Here is a 20,697-nt window from a genome sequence, read left to right on the forward strand (position 1 = left end):
TAGGTGAAAAGTATTCAAGCAGCCAAATGCTTTTGGTTTGGGATGTATGGGGTGTTAGGGGAGGGGTGGTAACTCTGGTGGGGGATACCCCGTGCTCCTTCTGGAGTAGTTTGACCACCTTTGGTCCCCACCCTGCACTCAAGGTCTCACCTGTGGCTCCTAGAAGCCACCTGCATGCCAACAGCAGCCACACACTGGGAACGACTTCGACTGGTGGCTAAACCAGGTGAGGGTAGCCGATGGGTCTCAAACCCTCGGTGAGTTAGGGACTTCCCCTGCATGTGAAGACAGGCTCTGGCAGATTGAGCAGACAAGAGACCATGCGTGGGTCCAGCGGTCAAGAAGGTGGTTTCTGCACATGCTGTAGAGGGAAGTGAGGGGCAGATGGGGCTCGTCAACCTGGGAAGAAGGAAAACTCTGATCCTAAACCTCTGCTGCCTTGCAGGGTATCTTCGAGAGAAGAAAAGGCTGAGGAATAAACCCTACACAAATCCAGAGTGGAGTCCCTAAAACGGTGGGGTGGCACTTTGTATGCCAACTCCTGCAGCCAAGCTGGTGCCAAACCTATACATAGTTCTGCTTTCCTTTAGACCACATAAGCAAGGCCAAGAGGTCTTGTTGTCTGGGCTGCCCAGAACCTCCATGCATCCTGCCCAGGCTTGCTTTTGGTCTGTTTTTGGTCTACTTTTGTTTTATTTATATACAGTGGAACCCCGGTTTACGAATTTTCGGTTTACGAATGTCACGGACCCATCTGGAACGGATTAATTCACTTTCCATTACTTTCAATGGGAAAGTTCGCTTCAGTTTATGAACACTTCAGTTTATGAACAGACTTCTGGAACCGATTACACCCATGCTTCGGGTTAAGTACCCTTCAGGTTGAGTACTCCGCGGACCCATCTGGAACAGATTCATCCACTTTCCATTACTTTCAATGTGAAAGTTCGCTTCAGTTTATGAACAGACTTCCAGAACTAACTGTGTTCATAAACCAAGGTACCACTGTACAACCCTTCATCAAAAGATCTCATGGCAGTTCACAGAATAAAATACAAGATAACACACACACAAAAATAGGTCTAGCATTCCTTATTCTTGATGTGTTATGTTTGCACTGTACGTGCTTATCTTTAGGTAAGTGAATAAACTTGCATGCCCTACAGAGGTTTGGACATGATTGAGCTGGTTCCACAGAAGCTTTCAGAACCAGACTTCACACCCCAGATGTTGCTGGAAGGCGGCATCTCCCATCAGCTCCTGCAACTATGATCAGCGAGCCGTCAGGGATGATGGGAGTTGTAGTCCAAATAGAGCTGGAAGACACCAAGTAGGCTACCCCTGACTTATGCAATGGAACTTATTTCCCGGGAGGCCCGTTTGTCATTCTGTGTGCAGTTGACGCAGGCTGGCTTTGTGCCTAATGGACACATTCAATTTCTTGCCTCTGACTGTCTCGGGCTCTGAACATCGTTGCCACATGCACACAGGCAACATTTCTCTTTTCAAGCCAAGTTTAGTTCTGCTCTACGCATCCAATTAGCCAGTGGCCTTGATACCAAGGGTTGTAGCCAAGGTGCAAAGACTATTGTGACTCCTCTGTGGGGGGGGGGGGGACGACGACAACTTGATCACATGTCAGCAAATTCTCACAAAGTCCTTAAAACCGCAAACAAAGAGCCTAGTCACACAATGCAGAAGGCAAAACAAAACAAATTCGCTGGAGGAAGAATAGTTTGACTGCCAAGCAAAGTGATTCCAGAAGTGCCTCAAACACAGGGGAAAGTGCTGTGCAATTAAAGCGTGAACTTTTGCATTTTGTTCTCGTTTATTCTCCAACGTGACAGAGAAGCTGCCACCAGCAGCCTAGAGGCGCAAGACTCAACAGTAAGAGCTGTTCGGCAGTGGAATTTGCTACCAAGGAGAGTGTGGTGGAGTCTCCTTCTTTGGAGGTCTTTAAGCAGAGGCTTGACAGGCATATGTCAAGAATGCTTTGATGGTGTTTCCTGCTTGGCAGGGGGTTGGACTGGATGGCCCTTGTGGTCTCTTCCAACTCTATGATTCTATGATTCATTGTCGGCTTTTAGGTACCCTCTCTTTCATTGTTGGAAAGGTTCGTTTCATTTTGTTAGCCATCCTTTTAACGAATTTAAGTTTTCGTCAACGATTCGGAAACACTTGATTCAACCAGTTGATTCAGGCCTGCTTTTGTGTTGTCACCAAGTAACAATCCATCGGCCGTGGAACGACCAGCATGGTCTCCTCGGAACGTCTTCAAGATTGGTTTGGCCTGCATGAGGGGAAGCGGTGACTTGCTATTCAGGCCCCAAGTTGTTTAGAGCTTTCCGTGTCAACTACAAAACCTTGGTTCACTAGCTGTCAGTGATTGGCCAGGTAAGGAAGAGTGGTGGGAGCCACCTGCCCAAGGGCCGCCCAGGGAGGGCACAGAAGATGACAACTTAGATCCCAGATCTTGGTGGTGGGACACTGAAGTCTGCAGCAGGGATGAGCTGGGAGGTACTAGAAGCAGGGGGCCTGAGCATAGCTGCGAAGTCTCCCATATTCCCCGGGAAATCCCCATTTTTCCAGCTGTTCCTAGCTGAAAAAAAAGGATTTTTTTGTTTCCCCCCGGTTTATTCTGGCGTGGCAGCCATTTTGGAACTGGGCGGAGCATGCTCAGAAGCGACTTTTGATGCTGCTCTGCCCAGTTCCAAAATGGCTGCAGTGCGACTTCTGGCACGGTGGCCATTTTGGAACTGGGCAAAGCAGCATCAAAAGTCACTTCTGAGCATGCTCCGCCCAGTTCCAAGATGGCGGCAACGCTACTTCCGGTCTGCTACTTCCGCCCAGTCCCTTATTTCTCCGACAGCAACTTGGCAGGTATGGGTCTGAGCGATCAAGAGCAGTCAGGAGAGTGAGAGTCTTCCAGGATGGGTTTAGAGGCTGAGAGTCACAGTGTGAGCACAGACTCAGGTAGAGAGGAGCCAGAGTTTGGCCTTGCTACACAGCAGCAGGACCGTCCTTTTCATGCTCGATCTCCTCCCTTTCTGACACCTCAATCAAGGAGAGTCCTGCACATTGCTGAGCAACGGGCCAGACAGGCCCAGAGGTGGAGCTTGTCCCCACAATGCAGCCTTCATCTGCTTGGGAGGGATCCAGAGTGAGAAGGGCAGAACTAGTGCTCAGTTTCAGCAATGTCTCTGCTGTACTGTTATTTTCTGTTGATAAAGAGCTCATTGCGTTCCATGCCTTCCATGTGTGTCTGCCCTGCGGTTGACCTGGATGGCTGACAGCTCCTTGACACTAGCTAATAACCAGTGCAGATCTTTCAACAGTCCATCCCTCTTCCCAGGGAATTCTGGGAACTGTAGCTCTGTCAGGGGAGCGAGGGGGGTGTCTCCCCAAAACTCTTAGCACCCTTAACATACCACGGTTCCCAAGATGCTTTGGGGGAAGCCACGACTGTTCAAGGAGTTATGATACTGCTTTAAACATGGTGCAGATGGGAGATGAGTGAATGTCTAGCGTGCTCATCCTTGGCTTCAGTCAGTGGATTCTAGTAAAAAAAAAATGTTTTACTAGGTAGTAGGTAAAAAAGAAAAGGAAAGAAAGTGGCACATTCTACCACATGTGGTGGACATGTAAAATAGTAGAAGAATTCTGGGAAATGATATATAATGAATTGAAAAAAATGTTTAAGATAACTTTTATCAAAAAACCAGAAGCCTTTTTACTGGGAATTATAGGTGATGAAAAACCACAGGACTTAAAAAGACTGTTTATGTATGCAGTGACAGCTGCAAGAATGCTGCTTGCCCAGAAGTGGAAGGAAGATAAAGTCCCAACCAATGAAGAGTGGATAACCAAGATGATGGACTATGCTGAAATGGCAAAGATGACCGTGAAGATCAGATACCAAGATGATAAAAAAAAATCAGTAAAGAGTGTAAAAAAATTATAGAATATCTCAAAGACCACCACTGCATATATCTTAAAATGTTAGCAAGATTGTTATAACACTTATAATGTAACAGAATTTAAGTTTTAAAAAGGATATAAAATGAATTTGAAAAATAATTAAATGCAATAGAAAGAACAGACAAAAATTGGAAACCGGGGGGAGGGGGGAGTCTGGGGATTCAAGTAATCTCAGATGTGTAAAAATTGAAAATGATCCAAATATATAAGAACATTGTTTTTTAAAAATGAAAATAATATATATATATTTTTAAAAGAAAAATGGATTCCACATTCCTTTTCAACGAGGCCTTGGCCTGACTTGATCTACATCCTATACCCTTTCTAAAAATGCTGGCTCTTTGTGGGGGTTTTTTATTGGGTTGTTGGTTTTGTTTTGATTTTATGTATTTGATATTTTAGGTGAACCGCCCTGAGACCTTCGGGTATAAGGCGGTATAGGGCACCAAAACAAGCAGGATACTACTACCAGAGCACTTCCATGTCTCTTTTAATTCAACATAATTCTCCATAAAAACATACTGAAGTTAGGATAACAAGAATCTTGAGCGGAAATAGGGAGAATGCATTGCACAGAGCTGCGGGAATCAAATCAAGCACATCAGCACGATCGGATTTCTTTCTTTTTTCTTTTTAAAAAAAGAATGATTAAAAAAAAATTGCGAGATGAAAGAGGGCAAGGGAAGAAACAAAGCAGCGAAGTTGCTTCAAACTACCAGCCGGGATCCAGGGATGTATTTGCTGTCCACCAAAACATTTGCTTCTCCACAGTTGCTCATGCGCCTCTTGCACTGGTAGCAGCGGCGATACCTCGCGCACTGGTCGAGCAGCATGAGCTTGTCGCCAGCGCTGTAATGGAAAGGGGAGAGAGTTTAGCAAAAGCAACGGGCTCCCCGAACGAGAAACGCCAGCCAGCCCCTTGTCCTCAAACCCTGCTGCACCTCATCAGAAATAAAAAAAATTCCTTCCGGTAGCACCTTAGAGACCAACTAAGTCTGTCATTGGTATGAGCTTTTGTGTGCATGCACACTTCTTCAGATACGCTGAAACAAAGTCACCAGACCCTTATATTCTGTTTCAGTGTATCTGAAGAAGTGTGCATGCACATGAAAGCTCATACCAATGACAAACTTAGTTGGTCTCTACTGGAAGGAATTCTTTTCATTTTGTTTCGACTACGGCAGACCAACACGGCTACCTACCTGTAACTCATCAGAAATGTTTCCTGTTTATAGAAGGGGTTTGCCAATGGGGGCACCTACAGAGACCTCCCACCCTGAAACGATGCCTGAAAGGCAAACGAGGAGGTTGCGCTGTGTGCGTGGTTTGTGGTGTGTGAACCCCGCAGCAGTTGCTCTGGTTTGCACATGTGGTGCTAAGGTGGGTGATCCCCAATTCTGAGCAAGGACAGAGAATCTGCAGCTCTCGAGATGCTGTTGGACTGCATCCCTCTTCCTGCATCACAGGGAGTTGGACTAGATGATCCCTGCGGTTCCTTCCAACTCTATGATTCTACGATCGCTGTGAACTGTCTGTGTTGTCTGGGGCTGCTGGGAATTACAGACCAAGAACATCTGAAGGGCCACAGGTTCCCCATCCCTAGTTTACATAATGGAGACTCGTCTGTCACTTGATCACTTGTTCTAACTATGCATTCCAGGGTTAGTCATCAGCACCATCAATTTCAGCCTTGAAACTGTCCTCCCATCATATACCTTGAGAGGTGCTGATATTCAGCATAGACCAGTGATGGCCAAACGTGGCCCTCCAGCTGTTTGGGGACTACAATTCCCATCATCCCTGACCACTGGTCCTGTTAGCTAGGGATCATGGGAGCTGTAGTCCCAAAATAGCTGGAGGGGCAAGTTTGGCCATCACTGGCATAGACCATCGTAGGCTAAATGAGCCAACACCTGTCTCAGTATAAGGCGGCTCAGAATAGCAATGATGCTCTGCTACGGTTTTTCACCAGGGTGGCTAAACTGTGGACTCCAACTCCCAGAAGCATGGTCAGGAATGATGGGAGCTGCAGTCCAGCAACATCTGGAGTGCCACAGGCTAGCCACCCATTTTACGTATTGTAAACTACCATTCTGAAGACTCTTCTGAACCACGTTGGAACACAAATAACAACAATTTTCAATGTGTGTGTTTATCTTCATCAGAGGACGCTCACAAGCAAGGCATCAACTTTCCCCCAACTTCTGGGAATGTCAGGGATACGTTGCCTGTGACTTCAAATTGGTTTGTTGTTGTTGTTGTTTAGTCGTTTAGTCGTGTCCGACTCTTCATGACCCCATGGACCATAGCACGCCAGGCACTCCTGTCTTGCACCTCATCCCGCAGTTTGGTCAGACTCATGTTGGTAGCTTCGAGAACACTGTCCAACCATCTCGTCCTCTGTCGTCCCCTTCTCCTTGTGCCCTCAATCTTTCCCAGCATCAGGGTCTTTTCCAGGGAGTCTTCTCTTCTCATGATGTGGCCAAAGTATTGGAGCCTCAGCTTCACGATCTGTCCTTCCAGTGAGCACTCAGGGCTGATTTCCTTCAGAATTGATAGGTTTGATCTTCTTGCAGTCCATGGGACTCTCAAGAGTCTCCTCCAGCACCACAATTCAAAAGCATCAATTCTTCAGCGGTCAGCCTTCTTTATGGTCCAGCTCTCACTTCCATACATTACTACTGGGAAAACCATAGCTTTAACTATACGGACCTTTGTAGGCAAGGTGATGTCTCTGCTTTTTAAGATGCTGTCTAGGTTTGTCATTGCTTTTCTCCCAAGAAGCAGGCGTCTTTTAATTTCATGAGTGCTGTCACCATCTGCAGTGATCAAGGAGCCCAAGAAGGTAAAATCTCTCACTGCCTCCATATCTTCCCCTTCTATTTGCCAGGAGGTGATGGGACCAGTGGCCATGATCTTGGTTTTTTTGATGTTGAGCTTCAGACCATATGTTGAGCTTCAGACCGAGCTTCAAATCGGTTAGTGCTGTGCCAATTTTTTGTTTGTTCCAATCTTAAGCAAAAAAACCCACACCCTTCCAAATATCTTTCCATTTTGCAAAATTAATGGTGGTGGTGGTAACAACAACAGCAACAACAACAACAACAACAATCTGGGGTGCCCCAGCCACTCTGAATGGCCACAGAAGTCTCCAGGGCTGGGGTGGACCTTCTGGAAGTAAAAATGGGATGTTATGCCGCCAGCTGGGAATTATCATGCACTGCTGACACAACATAGTCAGAACATTGACAGGTGATGAATAAAAATCATGTGGGTCAAGACAGCACTTCAGGAAGGCAACAGGCAATTATAATAATGCATTTTTAACCTTTTAATGTATTGTTAACCTTCTGTTGGAAGCCGCCCAGAGTGGCTGGGGAAACCTAGCCAGATGGGCGGAGTAGAAATAGTAAATTATATTATTATTATTATTATTATTATTATTATTATTATTATTATTATTATTATCAGCTGCAAGTGATGTCACGAGACTTTACAGCAAGGTTGCATGCCCCCATTTCAAACACAGAGCTGATGTTTTCTAGAACATCATCTCCCCTCGATGGGACTCGATACGTATATTTGCAACTGGGAAAGATGAATGTGAAGGGGAATAATTTTGCCTGGGCCCTAATAATGTCTAATCACAGCTGACATCCTTCCACATCCTCCTACAGCAGGCCAAGACACACGAACAGATTTTCAGTTACAGCAGTGGTGCCTACGCATTCTTCCACCAAGGCTTCCACCACTGTCCTCCTATCCCCATGGAAAGCAATTTTGATGGGCAGGGGCAGGGAGAGTTGGGACTGTCTTTTCTTGGATGAAACTGAGCCTGGTCATTTTGGGAGGATGACCAATGCCAGGAAGAGAGAGCCTAGCACCAGGGGGATGCTGGGACTCAGCTACTCCCCATTCTGCGCCCACAGAGTGCCATGACGCCACTGCCATTCGGATGGCAGCTTAGCGGCAGCACCCTGGCCCAGCCAAGAGAGAGGCAAGGAAGGGGCTGGCGAGTTTGGCTGTCAGCTGAACTTTACCGTCTAAAGATCTGCTCTTCGTAATCCCGCTGCCTCTTCAGTCCAGCACTCTTCTTCCAGTCCTCCTGCACAGCTAAGTTCATCTGGAAGATCTTCTCTAGCCGCTCTCCTTTTTCAGCCATCAACCTAGAAAAGGCAGCCCCAGGGGTTGGGGGGGGTGGAGAGTCAGATCCTGGCTCCTTTCAGATCATTGTTCTGTCCCCCTCCCCCACTAGAATAAATAGTGCATAACCAGAAAACCGATCATGCACATTTGCAATGGGTTGCAATAAGAGCACACACAAGCTCCACCCCCCCCCAAAATATAGCTCAATATTATCTAGACCATTGTTCTTCAGCTATGGGTCCCCAGATATTGTTGGACTGCAATTTCCATAATCCTCAACAAGATTCAGCTGAGGAACAAGACTGGAAGGAGCAAGACTGGGCGGCATTGCAAAGGAATGTCGATTTGGCAGTGGACTTGAGACCTGATCCAGTCCACCCAAATCAAATAAGGCAAGTACAATTAGGAATCTGAGTTTGCAGGATTCCTCCCCCATCCCAAAGCAAAGTACCATATTTTTTGCTCAATAAGACACACTTTTTTCCTCCTAAAAAGTAAGAGGAAATGTCTATGCGTCTTATGGAGTGAATGTGCGGTCGAACGCTGGCTCCCTTTCTGGCCTACCCCCCATGCCCAGGCCTCCATTGTTGAATGTTCTGCAGACGGAGGCTGTTTGTTTCCCCAGCAACATGTGACTGGCTGATTGGATTATCTGTCTGGAAACTGTAGAAATGGCTCCCTTTCCTTTCCTAAAGAAGCTGCAGAACTGTGAGTTGAACCCCATAAAAACAGGATTTTTTCCCTTTGCAAAGGAAGCTCAACAACTTTGAGCTGATCCTCAAAAAAGGGGGCTTTCCCCCTTTTGCAAAAGAAGCTGCACAACTGTGAGCTGATCCCCCCCAAAATGGGGCTTTCCCCCTTTCCTCCTCTAAAAACTAGGTGCATCTTATGGAGTGAAAAATACGGTGCATGGTACCCAAGGCTAGCCAAGTTATTGCATCGCCCAATGCAGAAAATTCCACAAGAACATTAACTGGGGAGCAAAAATGATGATGATGATATATACGGTATATTTTTAAGCAACTTGTTGACCTTTCAGGAAACCCAGAAGTCTGCTGCCTGAAGCAGTCACCCTCTCACCGCCTAATTACAATAACTTTGCAGCTAAGAAATAATGCCTGAGTTTGCATTCCCCCCCCCCCCCCCGCAGCCCACTTCCTTCCCAACCGCTTTTCCTTTTGTGCCGTGTCCTTTAGACTTTAAGCCCGAGGGTAGAAACTTTCTTATTACTGATTCCTGGGAGCCTTTTGGGGCAGGATAAAAATGCTCTGGAAAATCATTACAACAGTAAGACTGGCCCAATTCTGCATATCTCGGTTTAAGTACGCCTCGATTTGAGTACTTTCAGTTTAAGTACTCCACGGACCGCCTGGAACGGATTAATCCACTTTCCATTACTTTCAATGGGAAAGTTCGCTTCATGTTAAGTACGCTTTAGGTTAAGTACAGACTTCCGGAACCAATTGTGTACTTAAACCAAGGTACCACTGTACTGGGAAAAAACGTAGCACAACCATTTTCTGTTCTTACTGTTCCTTCGCTCTCTGAAGCATCTCTGCTGCTCTCCTCTGATCAATCAGCTCTCTGAGGATGGCCGCCCGCTTCCGTTCTGCAGCTGCCTGCAGCTGGTATTTGGAATATTCCTGGCAGCGCTTCTTTCCTTCTCCCATTTTCTCGTTAGTCATGTCGTTCTTCCCAAAGATGACCCCAGCCGAATCAGGCTCGTACTCCGGCAACGGAGCTGGCCTCATCTTTATCTGGGTACAAATTCAGGAGGGTGAAAAATGAGCCTTACTCCTTCCTCTTACACAGGCATCCCCTAATTGTGGCCCTCCAGATGTTTTGGCCTACAAGTCCCATGATCCCTAGCTAACAGGACCAGTGGTCGGGGAAGATGGGAATTGTAGTCCAAAACATCTGGAGGGCCGAAGTTTGGGGGTGCCTGCTCTTAAGCCTGCTTCTTTCGTAAAGAAGCAAAACAGGTCTAGGGAAACTACGGAGCCATGTACACCACGTGTGAAGACAGAACGTGTGGATAAGGCAAACCAAGCCTTATGAGGAACGGTTGAGAGAGGGCGGGATGTTTAGCCTGGCAAAGAGGAGACTGAGAGGAGATATGACAGCCATCTTCAAATATCTCAAGGGCTGTCACATGGAAGGTGGATGGAGCAAGCTTGTTTTCTCCTGCTCTGGAGGGTAGGACCCAAACCAATGACTTCAAGCTCCAAGGAAGGAGATTTCAACGAAACACAAGAACTTTCTGAGAGCAAGAGCTGTTCGACAGTGGAGCGGTCTTTCTCGGGAGGTTGTGGACTCTGCTTCCTTGGAGGTTTCTAAGGAGGGGTTGGATGGTCATCCGTCATGGATGCTTTAGTTCAGATTCCTGCATTGTAGGACTAGATTGAGAGTCCCATGGACTGCAAGAAGATCAAACCTATCCATTCTTAAGGAAATCAGCCCTGAGTGCTCCCTGGAAGGACAGATCGTGAAGCTGAGGCTCCAATACTTTGGCCACCTCATGAGAAGAGAAGAATCCTTGGAAAAGACCCTGATGTTGGGAAAGAAGGAGGGCACTAGGAGAAGGGGACGACAGAGGACAAGATGGTTGGACAGTGTTCTCGAAGCTACGAACATGAGTTTGACCAAACGGCGGGAGGCAGTACAAGACAGGAGTGCCTGGCGTGCTATGGTCCATGGGGTCACGAAGAGTCGGACACGACTAAACAACTAAACAACAACAACAACAACAATATATGGAACTTCCTGGACATGTCTGGGATTTAACCGGCAAAAGTGTCGCCCATGGGGAATTTTGGAAAATCGGCAAAATGTCCAGGTAGTTAGTTGCCCATGGGGTCCCTTCCAACTCTACAATTATCTGATTCTAAAAACAGGCCTCTGCTATGGGTATTTTGCTTTGTTTTGCTTTTAAATTACTTCTGCTGTTATTCTGCGTGCTGTTTTTAAATGCTTATATTATCTCGTGTACATGGGTCTTGACAAATATACGTGGAAGGTGAAATAATAAATACCGTAAATAAATAATTTGCTATTTGTATGCATAATACAGAATAAAAGGGAGGATAAAAGACTGTCTATGTATGCATGATCAAGTACTATACCAAAAGGACTGGAGTAAATTTATACGATATTTGAAAGATTACTGTAAGAAATTAACATCACTAGCAGGGTTGTCCGAAGACTTGTAATGAGAAATTTTCTACCTTTCTATATTTATTTAAATTTTGAGCCATTTTGTAATGAGTGTAATTAGAATTGGAAAACGTACGGAAATGCAATGATATAAAGGTGAATTTTGATAGCCATGGGGCGGGAGGGAAGGAAGTTGATAGGCTCTAAAGAGCCTGGGCAGTAAAGTGGATAAAGATGATGTGAATGTATATAACTAAATGGAACAGGGTGGCCATCCTTGCCACTTACAAACACAGTAAAACAGATCCATGCATCCAATTTATGTCAGAGTTTAGACAAGCTGCATGACGTGTGAAATGGCCCTTTGAATGAATGAAATTCTGCGCAAATTACAAAATATAGGAGGGGGGCCTAGGAGGAATTTTTAAACTATGAGCCAGATTTAATTGAAAGGTTTAGGTGTTTTTTTCCCCTGTTTGTTTTTTGTTGACAAATAATGTACCTGAAATCTTGCTAATAAAAGTTTTCAGGCAACGAAGCATTGTTAAATTCAACACCTCAAAGGCTGTGGGCAGTATCCAGCCAAACAGTTCCTCCGGCACAAGGAGTTTAGCTGCGCGATGGAGATTCCCCCATTAGATTCTCTCCCTGTGCAATCCTTGTGTGTCCCCCTAAATCTTTTCTGGGTACCTCCCACCCCCAACCCTACGGAGCAGATTTACAAGACGGCTTTAAAAGACGATTAGACAAATTCGTGGGAGGATAAGGCTATCAATAGCTTCTGAATTCCAGTTCCTGGGAATTGCAGGTGGGAAACATAGAATCATAGAGATGGAAAGTACCCTGAGGGTCATCTAGTCCAACCCCCTGCAATTCAGGAATCTTTTTAGCCCAGGCATCCCCAAACTGCGGCCCTCCAGATGTTTTGGCCTACAACTCCCATGATCCCTAGCTAACAGGACCAGTGGTCAGGGAAGATGGGAATTGTAGTCCAAAACATCTGGAGGGCCAAAGTTTGGGGATGCCTGTTTTAGCCCAACATGGGGCTCGAACCGGCAACCTTGAGATTAGAGAAGCCAAGCATCCTTATCATAATGCTTTTTTGAAAGGAGGCAATCAGTCAGCTCCTCTATGTAGCTCCACAACTTAAAATTCACCCTGATTTTATATAATAATAATAATAATAATAATAATAATAATAATAATAATAATAATAATAATAGGGCTTTGGTTCATTCTATGAGGCTGCAGCACTATATCCACTTATCTTGGAATAAGCCCCACTGAACTCAACAAGATTCCCTTCTGAATAAACACACCTGAGGGGGGGGGTTGAACTGTTAACTTGCATCCCTCATTTTTACCTGGGTGTCCAGTGCTCTCTTATAACACTTTGTTTCTTCCATCTTGTCCTTCAGGTATCTTGCTCTTTGGGCAGCTAACCTAGAAAGAGAAAGAGGAACATGTGTAGCATTCAGCCAACCACATCTCAGTAGGATTTATTTTTTTATTCCCTTTTAAAAACATACCAATCACCATCATATTTTCTTTTTCGTTAACATACATAATCTATTCACTCTTCTACCCAGTCTCCTTTCGCAAATACAATAGCTGACTTCCTCCTACCTCTATTACAGCGGTCTCATTTCTTTTAATTTCCTTATTTTTGTACTGTGTTCTAACATACGGTCAACCTTTCCTTTATATAATACAGCGGTCCCTCGACTTACGAACTTAATCCGTTCCGAATGCACATTCGTAGGTCGAAAAGTCTGCAAGTCAAAAAAAGTGGTTTCCCATCGGAATGAAATGGAAAAATTCGTAAGTCGAGTAAACCGCATCTAAAATTCGTAAGTCGAGAAAACGCCATCTAAACTGCAACGGTTTTCCTTTCGGATGTCGAAAAAACCGTAAGCGTGCGGCCATTTTTTTCGTAACTCGAAATTTCGTAAGTCAACTATTTCATAAGTCGAGGGACTACTGTATAGTTATTTTATTTTTTTTCCTTTTCCATTTTGTGAAAATTAATCTAGGCACATCCAAGTGTTACTTTGGGAACCATATTTACCCAGATAATTTTTAAAACAATCTGTGTTGTTTTTATATATTTTAGCCAATTTGCATGGGATTATATACCACCGGTATATCATCTTCATGAAACATTTCAGTAGGATTTACTCCTGTCCAGTGGTTGACAATGTAGGAATTATTTCAGGCCACTTTACAACAGGGTTGCCAATTTTTGATTTACAGTATTTACTTATTTTTTTTAAAAAAAATCTGATACTTGGTCAGGGTCCAAAGTCCAAAGGCTCTGAAGTTTACCTGAAGTTTACAGAGGCGCTGTTCTGACAACTTGCTCAAAGCCATAATAGTCCACTGAATATTATCCCACTCCTGACATCGTTAGTCTTCTCTTCTTCGTTTATTAAAATATTTAGTTCAAATATATGCCCATTAGCTTTTAAAACATGAAAAAGGCGCTGTGGGTTAAACCACAGAACCTAGGGCTTGCTGATCAGAAGGTCGGCGGTTCGAATCCCTGCGACGGGGTGAGCTCCCGTTGCTCGGTCCCAGCTCCTGCCAACCTAGCAGTTCGAAAGCACGTCAAAGTGCAAGTAGATGAATAGGTACCGCTCCAGTGGGAAGGTAAACGGCATTTCCGTGTGCTGCTCTGGTTCGCCAGAAGCGGCTTAGTCATGCTGGCCACATGACCTGAAAGCCAGGGCCGGCCCTACGGCCAGGCTGGGTGACACAGGGCACCAGGGTGCCTGCCGACCCGGGGGACGCCGCGGAGCTGCGCCCGCCCGCTGGGAAACGGGGCAGGGTGGGGGCGCTGGAGGGATCCGTCGCACCACGCCGCCAGGGTGCCAAATATACTTAAGACGGCCCTGCTGGAAGCTGTACACCGGCTCCCTCGGCCAATAACGTGAGATGAGCGCCGCAACCCCAAAGTCAGTCACGACTGGACCTAATGGTCAGGGGTCCCTTTACCTTTACCTATAAAAGTAGAAACTATACCCAACAGCAATTTGGAAAGGAGGGAGAGGAAACAAATTGCAGTCTTGCCCTGGAAAGCCATTCAGAGTTCTGAATGACTTGATTATACACCTTGATTATAGCCAGCACATTATGTTTAAACAATTTTGTTCCTATTCCGATTTAGGAAGACAATTCTTTTGGCCCTTTTTTTGGAAAATGTGAAATCTCCCTGCAGCTTTTAAAGCAGCCCATAAAGCAGATATGAAAATACCTGATGTCACCTGCAGCTCACCAACCTAGTTCCTTCCAGAGGTTTCGGACTACAACTCCCGGCAGCCTGTTACTGCGGCCAATGCTCAGGTATGGCAGGCATTGTAGTCTGCCAACATATGCAGGGCACCAGGTTAGGGCAGGCTGCTTCACACCTCACAGTGGAAAACACCTTGAGAAAGGAACGTCTACAGCAGTGTTTTCTTGGTGTCCGGCTGTCCTTGGACTACAACTCGCATCATCACCAGTTAGCAGGACCAGCGGTCAGGGATGATGGGAATTGCAGTCCAAAAACAGCTGGGTGGAATCCACACACTTATGAAAAAACGCTGTGAAAATGCTTTTTAAAAAAAAAAGTTTTGAAAAATACATAGAATTTCGCTTAGCTCACTGTCGCCAAATAGTGTCACATTTGTATATTGCACTTTACAACGCATTTGAAACGTTTCATTTGCAGCTGTGTAGCTGAGTCCCTGGAGACCCAAGTTTGAGAAACTCTGGCCTACAGGGACAACTCGTCCCAGAAGACTTACTCTTCTGCCAGCTGCACTTGCTCCAGGCGGTCAATGAGGTCCTGATCCTGCTTCAGCTTCAACTCTCTGGCCATCTTGTCATCCACTTGCTTCCCCAGCTGTTGTGCGTACACCTCTTGCTTTTGATGAAAGGTGGCACTGGTTGGCCTCTTCTCAAAGATGTACGATTTCTGTTCAGGAGAGAGGCGCCCGTCGGTTGAGAAGACCTCACCCAATCTTGTGCATTGAGGGAATTCCCAACCATCACAGAAACACGGGAAACTGCCTTATACTGAGCCAGGCCATCAGGTCCTTGTAGCTCAGCATTGTCAACACTGACTGGCAGCAACTCTCCAGTCCCACTAGAGTAGACTAGACTAGTCCCACTGGAGATGCCGAGGGCTGAACCCAGGCCCTTCTGCATGCAAAGCATATGCTCTTGCTTCTAGTCACGGCCTGAAATGTCACTTCCCCCATGACAAAATCGCATCTGTTAAAAACCCCAAAGAGATGAGAGCCAGCGCAGTACAGCAGTTAGAGCAGGCATCCCTAAACTTCAGCCCTCCAGATGTTTTGGACTACAATTCCCATCTTCCCCAAACACTGGTCCTGTTAGCTAGGGATCATGGGAGTTGTAGGCCAAAACATCTGGAGGGCCGCAGTTTGGGGTGCCTGAGTTAGAGGTTAAACCAGGACCTGAGAGACAGGGTTCAAATCCCCAGTACACCACTTTGCACCACTGGGTGGCTTTGGGACAGTCACCACCTTCTGGCCTTGCCTACCTCACAGGGTTGGTGTGAAGAGAGCAAGGACCAAGTGTGCCACCTTGAGCTCCTCGGAGGAAAGCTGGGCTATTGATGTAATAAATAAATCAATGTCATTAGTGGCAATCCCAGAGTAAAGTCCTGGTGGGGGGGGGAGGAACCCTTCTGCTATTGCTAAGGTTGAGGGACTGGCCAGATTCTGAACACTACAGTGGTACCTTGGTTCTCAAACGCCTTGGTTCTCAAACGCCAAAAACCCGGAAGTGTTCCGGTTTTCAAGCGTTTTTTGGAAGCCGAACGTCCAATACAGCTATCGGCTATTGTTTCTGGGGCGCCTACACCAATCAGAAGCTGCGTCTTGGTTTTTGAACATTTCGGAAGTCAAACGGACTTCCGGAATGGATTAAGTTTGGCACTTTTGTTTTTGCTATTTATTTTGCGTTTTTGTTTTTAAGGCTTTTTCGGTTAATTTGTTTTTGTGACTGTATGGAACCCAGTTCAGCAACTGACTGAAGAGGAAAGAAGAAAAGTTTGGATTTTATATCCCGCTTTATCACTACCCGAAGGAGTCTCAAAGCAGCTAACATTCTCCTTTCCCTTCCTCCCCCACAACAAACACTCGGTGAGGTGAGTGAGGCTGAGAGACTTCAAAGAAGTGTGACTAGCCCAAGGTCACCCAGAAGCTGCATGTGGAGGAACGGAGACGCGAACCCGGTCCCCCAGATTACAAGTCTACCGCTCTTAAACACTATACCACACTAGCTGATTGACTGATTGACTGTGTGGCTGTGGAAATGGATAAAAGCCCCCCATCCAAACAATGACTCTCATCAGCGCAGGTAAGAAAAAAATTTTTTTTTATTTTTATCATCTACAGTACTGTCTTATTTATTTCATAGTACAGTACATTATTGCATTCATTTTATGGATCAATGGTCTCATTAGATAGTAAAATTCATATTAAATTGCTATTTTGGGGGTTGTTTTCAAAAGTCTAGAATGGATCAATCTGTTTTGCATGCCTTTCTATGGGAAAGCGCGCCTTGGTTTTTGGAACGCTTTGGTTTTGGAACGCACGTCCGGAACGGATTAAGTTTGAGAACCAAGGTACCACTGTATTACGAATGTATTCATGGATTGTTTTCATTTATATTATCGCACTCTGCCCCGGTATTGCCCTGGTATTCGGAGAAAACAAATAAGTACTGAACTATGGTGCTGGAGGAGACTCTTGAGAGTCCCGTGGACTGCAAGAAGATCAAACCTATCCATTCTTAAGGAAATCAGCCCTGAGTGCTCACTGGAAGGACAGATCCTGAAGCTGAGGCTCCAATACTTTGGCCACCTCATGAGAAGAGAAGAATCCTTGGAAAAGACCCTGATGTTGGGAAAGATTGAGGGCACTAGGAGAAGGGGACGACAGAGGACGAGATGGTTGGACAGTGTTCTCGAAGCTACGAACATGAGTTTGACCAAACTGCGGGAGGCAGTGCAAGACAGGAGTGCCTGGCGTGCTCTGGTCCATGGGGTCACGAAGAGTCGGACACGACTAAACGACTAAACAACAACAACATTTCAGAGCACCTCCCTGTCTTGAGTGGGAAAAGATGAACCCACTTTGACCAGAGATGCCAGGGAAGTTAGACTATCGCAGAGGGCATGAACTCACGTAGCTGTCCAAAGCTTTATCGTTCTTGTGGTTCCTGGTGGCTTCGGCAACCCCGAGGTTAAAAGCCGCAACTTTCTGGTTCTCTTCTCGATTTGTCATCGCTCGCATCTGTGGTGGAGGAGATTTTCCAGAGATGCATTCAAAGTGAAAAAAGAGCAGGGGCAGAATAAAAGGGGGTGAGAAACCAACAGCTTGCAATAATGCATCGCCATCAACATGCAATGCAATCTCTCCCTCTCAGCATCCTTATAGATGCCTTTGAGGCAAAGGGTGGCAGAGCAGGGGGATTATTTATTTATTCGTTGTTATTTTTATTTATTAAGTTTGTTAGTCGCTTTTCCTTCCCCAAGGCAACCCAAAGCGACTTACAAACAACCATGTTCTCTAGAAAGGCAATGCAACGCAACACTTTCTCTTACCCTCTCAGTCTAATTCTTCCCCTAGATATATTAGCTTTGCACCTGCAAGGAGACTTTAACCCAGGAGATGTTCTCGAACAAGCAACCTCTACACACCGGTAGCAGTGAACATAAGATGCTGCCTTGTTCAGAGACCAGGAACAAACAAATTTGTCGGTTTCTCATTTCCCCAATGTTAAATTCATTTCTCCACATTTCCTCAACAACGGGCAACTTTTAATTTTCATGAAAATTCATCAGCATCTTAGAGGGGTCCTCTCCGACAGCAAACAGGTGTGCTTGCAGTTTTGACAAATATGCACATTTCTGCAAGCCATTCTCCCTAATACAATGCATTTTCATATGCTACTGTCACTAATTTTTGCATTTTCATGCCTGATTTCCTCTTAATACAGGCATTTCTGCACGTTTGAAACCATCCTCAGCAGAGCAAGTACAGTGGTACCTCGCTAGACGAATGCCCTGCTAGACGAATTTTTCGCTAGACGAATGGGTTTTGCGATCGGAGGTTGCCTCGCAAGACGAATTCATTTTGTGAAAAATTCGTATAGTGAATCGCGGTTTCCCATAGGAATGCATTGAAATTCAATTAATGCGTTCCTATGGGGGGGGGGAATTTCAATGCATTCCTATGGGATTCTCAAGACAAATTTTTCGCAAAACGAATTGACTCACAGAACGAATTAAATTCGTCTTGCGAGGCACCACTGTATCCCTTTTCTTGTTCAAAAGATCTGCCCCCCCTTTTTAATTAGAAGAAGAAAAGGATGTTGCTTTTATTTTTGTGCCACCTTACCAGCTGCCTCTGAAAGGCTTCATGATCCTTTAGGGCCTGATACTGTGCCAACATCCTGTCTTCTTCCTTCTCTTTCTTCCTCTTGTCTTCACCCGTGTAAAAAGGCATGCTCCTCTGAGCACGCTGCATGCACAAGTAGCACATTTCCTGGGAATGCATATAGTACAAGGCACAGAGGCATTATTGATTTGAAGGCTTGATTTGGCCACATTTAGCTTGTCGACTCCAATGTTCAGAAAGTACCAGACCATAATTTGGCATGATGAGAATAAGCCGCAGCAAGCCTTGGGCTCTCACTCTCTCCTTTCCCTCCTCCTCCTCCAGTGTGGCTGTGGAAGAGGAGTTTAGAAGCTTTTGCTTCCGGTTTCCATTAACCGCAGTTTAGTGTGTTGATTAAACCAGCAAACTGTGGTCACCTTTAACTATGAGTCCTTTTAAACAATGAAAGCAGGAAGATCATTTACCTATTCTCTGAAGGGGCTAAATATCCTTAAACCTGTGGTTTTCAACCAGTATGCCATGGAACTCTGGGGTGCCTTGAATGAGGGTCAGGGTTGCCACGGGCAACACTGGCCTCTGTCCCTCTTTCCTTCCCTCTCTTCCTCTGATGCCGTCTTGTGTCTCTGCCTCCCAAAGGCTTGCACAACTGTTTGTTGCAGCAGCAGACCTGGCTACAAGCTCTCCTCTGGAGATGGACAGGGGGTGCTTCCCAGGCCCCTGGGGGGCAGTGCAAAGAGGCACCTCTCTTTGGGGTTGGGAGGCAGCTCAGAGACCAAGGGCAGTAGCTGTGGCTGCCCAGAGGACTCCTAAGGAGAGGGGAGAAGAGAGGAGGCTGAGGGACCACTCCACAACAGAGGGTGTCCAAAAAGGGGTGAGGGGCTGCCGGCTCTGCAGGCAAGGAGTGACAAAACTGGGTTCCTGAACCCCACAGGGGTGCCACAGAAAGAATGTCATTAGTCAAGGGAGCCATGGACCCAAAAAGTATGAAAACCTCTGCTTTAAAAACCTAATGCTCCTCTGTTTGCCTCTGACTTGAGTTCGTCAGAAATGTAGGCAGAAAGAGAGTTTCAAAAATTAAAATTTATAAATGCCAGTGGCTTTCAGTAGATCCAACCTGACCTGGCACAACTACACCTTGTCCATTATGGAGAGAAGGGTGTCTCTGGTGGCAGATTTGAGGGTAACGTTAGAGGGCCTGCAAATGCTCAATTATTATATTTTCATCAGAGTAAACCACACAAATAATAAAACAGAAAGGGTTGTGGAGGAGTGTTGTTGGGCTGTTTCTAGCACTGGAACAGCTATAGGGAAAACTTTACAGCCTGAGGGCCGCGCTTTCTTTCTGGGCAGACTTCTAGGGGCTACAAGAGGTCTTCAGAGACAACCCCAGGTTTAACACATTGCAGTAGTCCAGTCCAGTCGTTCTTGCAGCAAAAAGGAAATGCCACAACAAGTGCATACCACAAGAAATGCAGTAGTGTCTGAGTTGCCCAAAGATGCACACAATCGTATTCAAAATATGCACCCTGGGGCGGTGGTTTTGGAAATGCAGGGCTGGAACACCTCTCAGCCACAACCTTGCTAAATCCACACTTCCCCAGTAGGTACAAAAGTGCCAAGGTGGGCTCTTTGGCCTTGCGCATGCTTTGTACGCAACCGTGCGCATCACCCCTCATGCCCCCACCAAAGCACCACCAGAGATGTTAGGAACTAGGACAAAACAGGATTGCATCCCCGACATCCCGCCCTCCCAAATCTATCTAGGAAAAACAAGCATAAATTTTGCTCCAGGCAATTTTGCACAGGCAAAAGCTATTGTATGTTCAGCATTTAAACACAGATCTGCTCCTTGCTTGTGTAAAAAGGCTCTTTTCAGGTAGATTCAATGACTAGAGCATGCCCAGAAAGGCAAAAGAAATGGCATATGTAAGAAATGTGCATTACAGGGTCCTCGGACTGCAGGCATGGCTAATCTGTGGACCTCCATATGTTGCAGGGCTATAATTCC

General features: G+C 45.8%; 1 protein-coding gene across 1 annotated transcript in view; it reads right to left on the reverse strand.

Moving 5' to 3' along the window:
- Positions 1 to 4,451: 4,451 nt before the first annotated feature.
- The window catches only part of CCDC81 (coiled-coil domain containing 81), a 31,117-nt gene continuing 14,871 nt past the window's right edge, over positions 4,452 to 20,697 (reverse strand). The window contains exons 9-15 of the mRNA XM_035115908.3: positions 18,690 to 18,836; positions 17,475 to 17,582; positions 15,063 to 15,232; positions 12,642 to 12,720; positions 9,655 to 9,881; positions 8,019 to 8,144; positions 4,452 to 4,827 (exon numbers count right to left, since the gene is read on the reverse strand). Coding sequence (XP_034971799.3) covers positions 4,686 to 4,827; positions 8,019 to 8,144; positions 9,655 to 9,881; positions 12,642 to 12,720; positions 15,063 to 15,232; positions 17,475 to 17,582; positions 18,690 to 18,836 — 999 coding nt within the window. The 3' untranslated portion in view covers positions 4,452 to 4,685. The remainder of the gene's footprint in view (positions 4,828 to 8,018; positions 8,145 to 9,654; positions 9,882 to 12,641; positions 12,721 to 15,062; positions 15,233 to 17,474; positions 17,583 to 18,689; positions 18,837 to 20,697) is intronic.

Source organism: Zootoca vivipara, chromosome 4 (genome assembly GCF_965207765.1).
Source record: "Zootoca vivipara chromosome 4, rZooViv2.hap1.1, whole genome shotgun sequence".
NCBI lineage: Eukaryota > Metazoa > Chordata > Lepidosauria > Squamata > Lacertidae > Zootoca > Zootoca vivipara.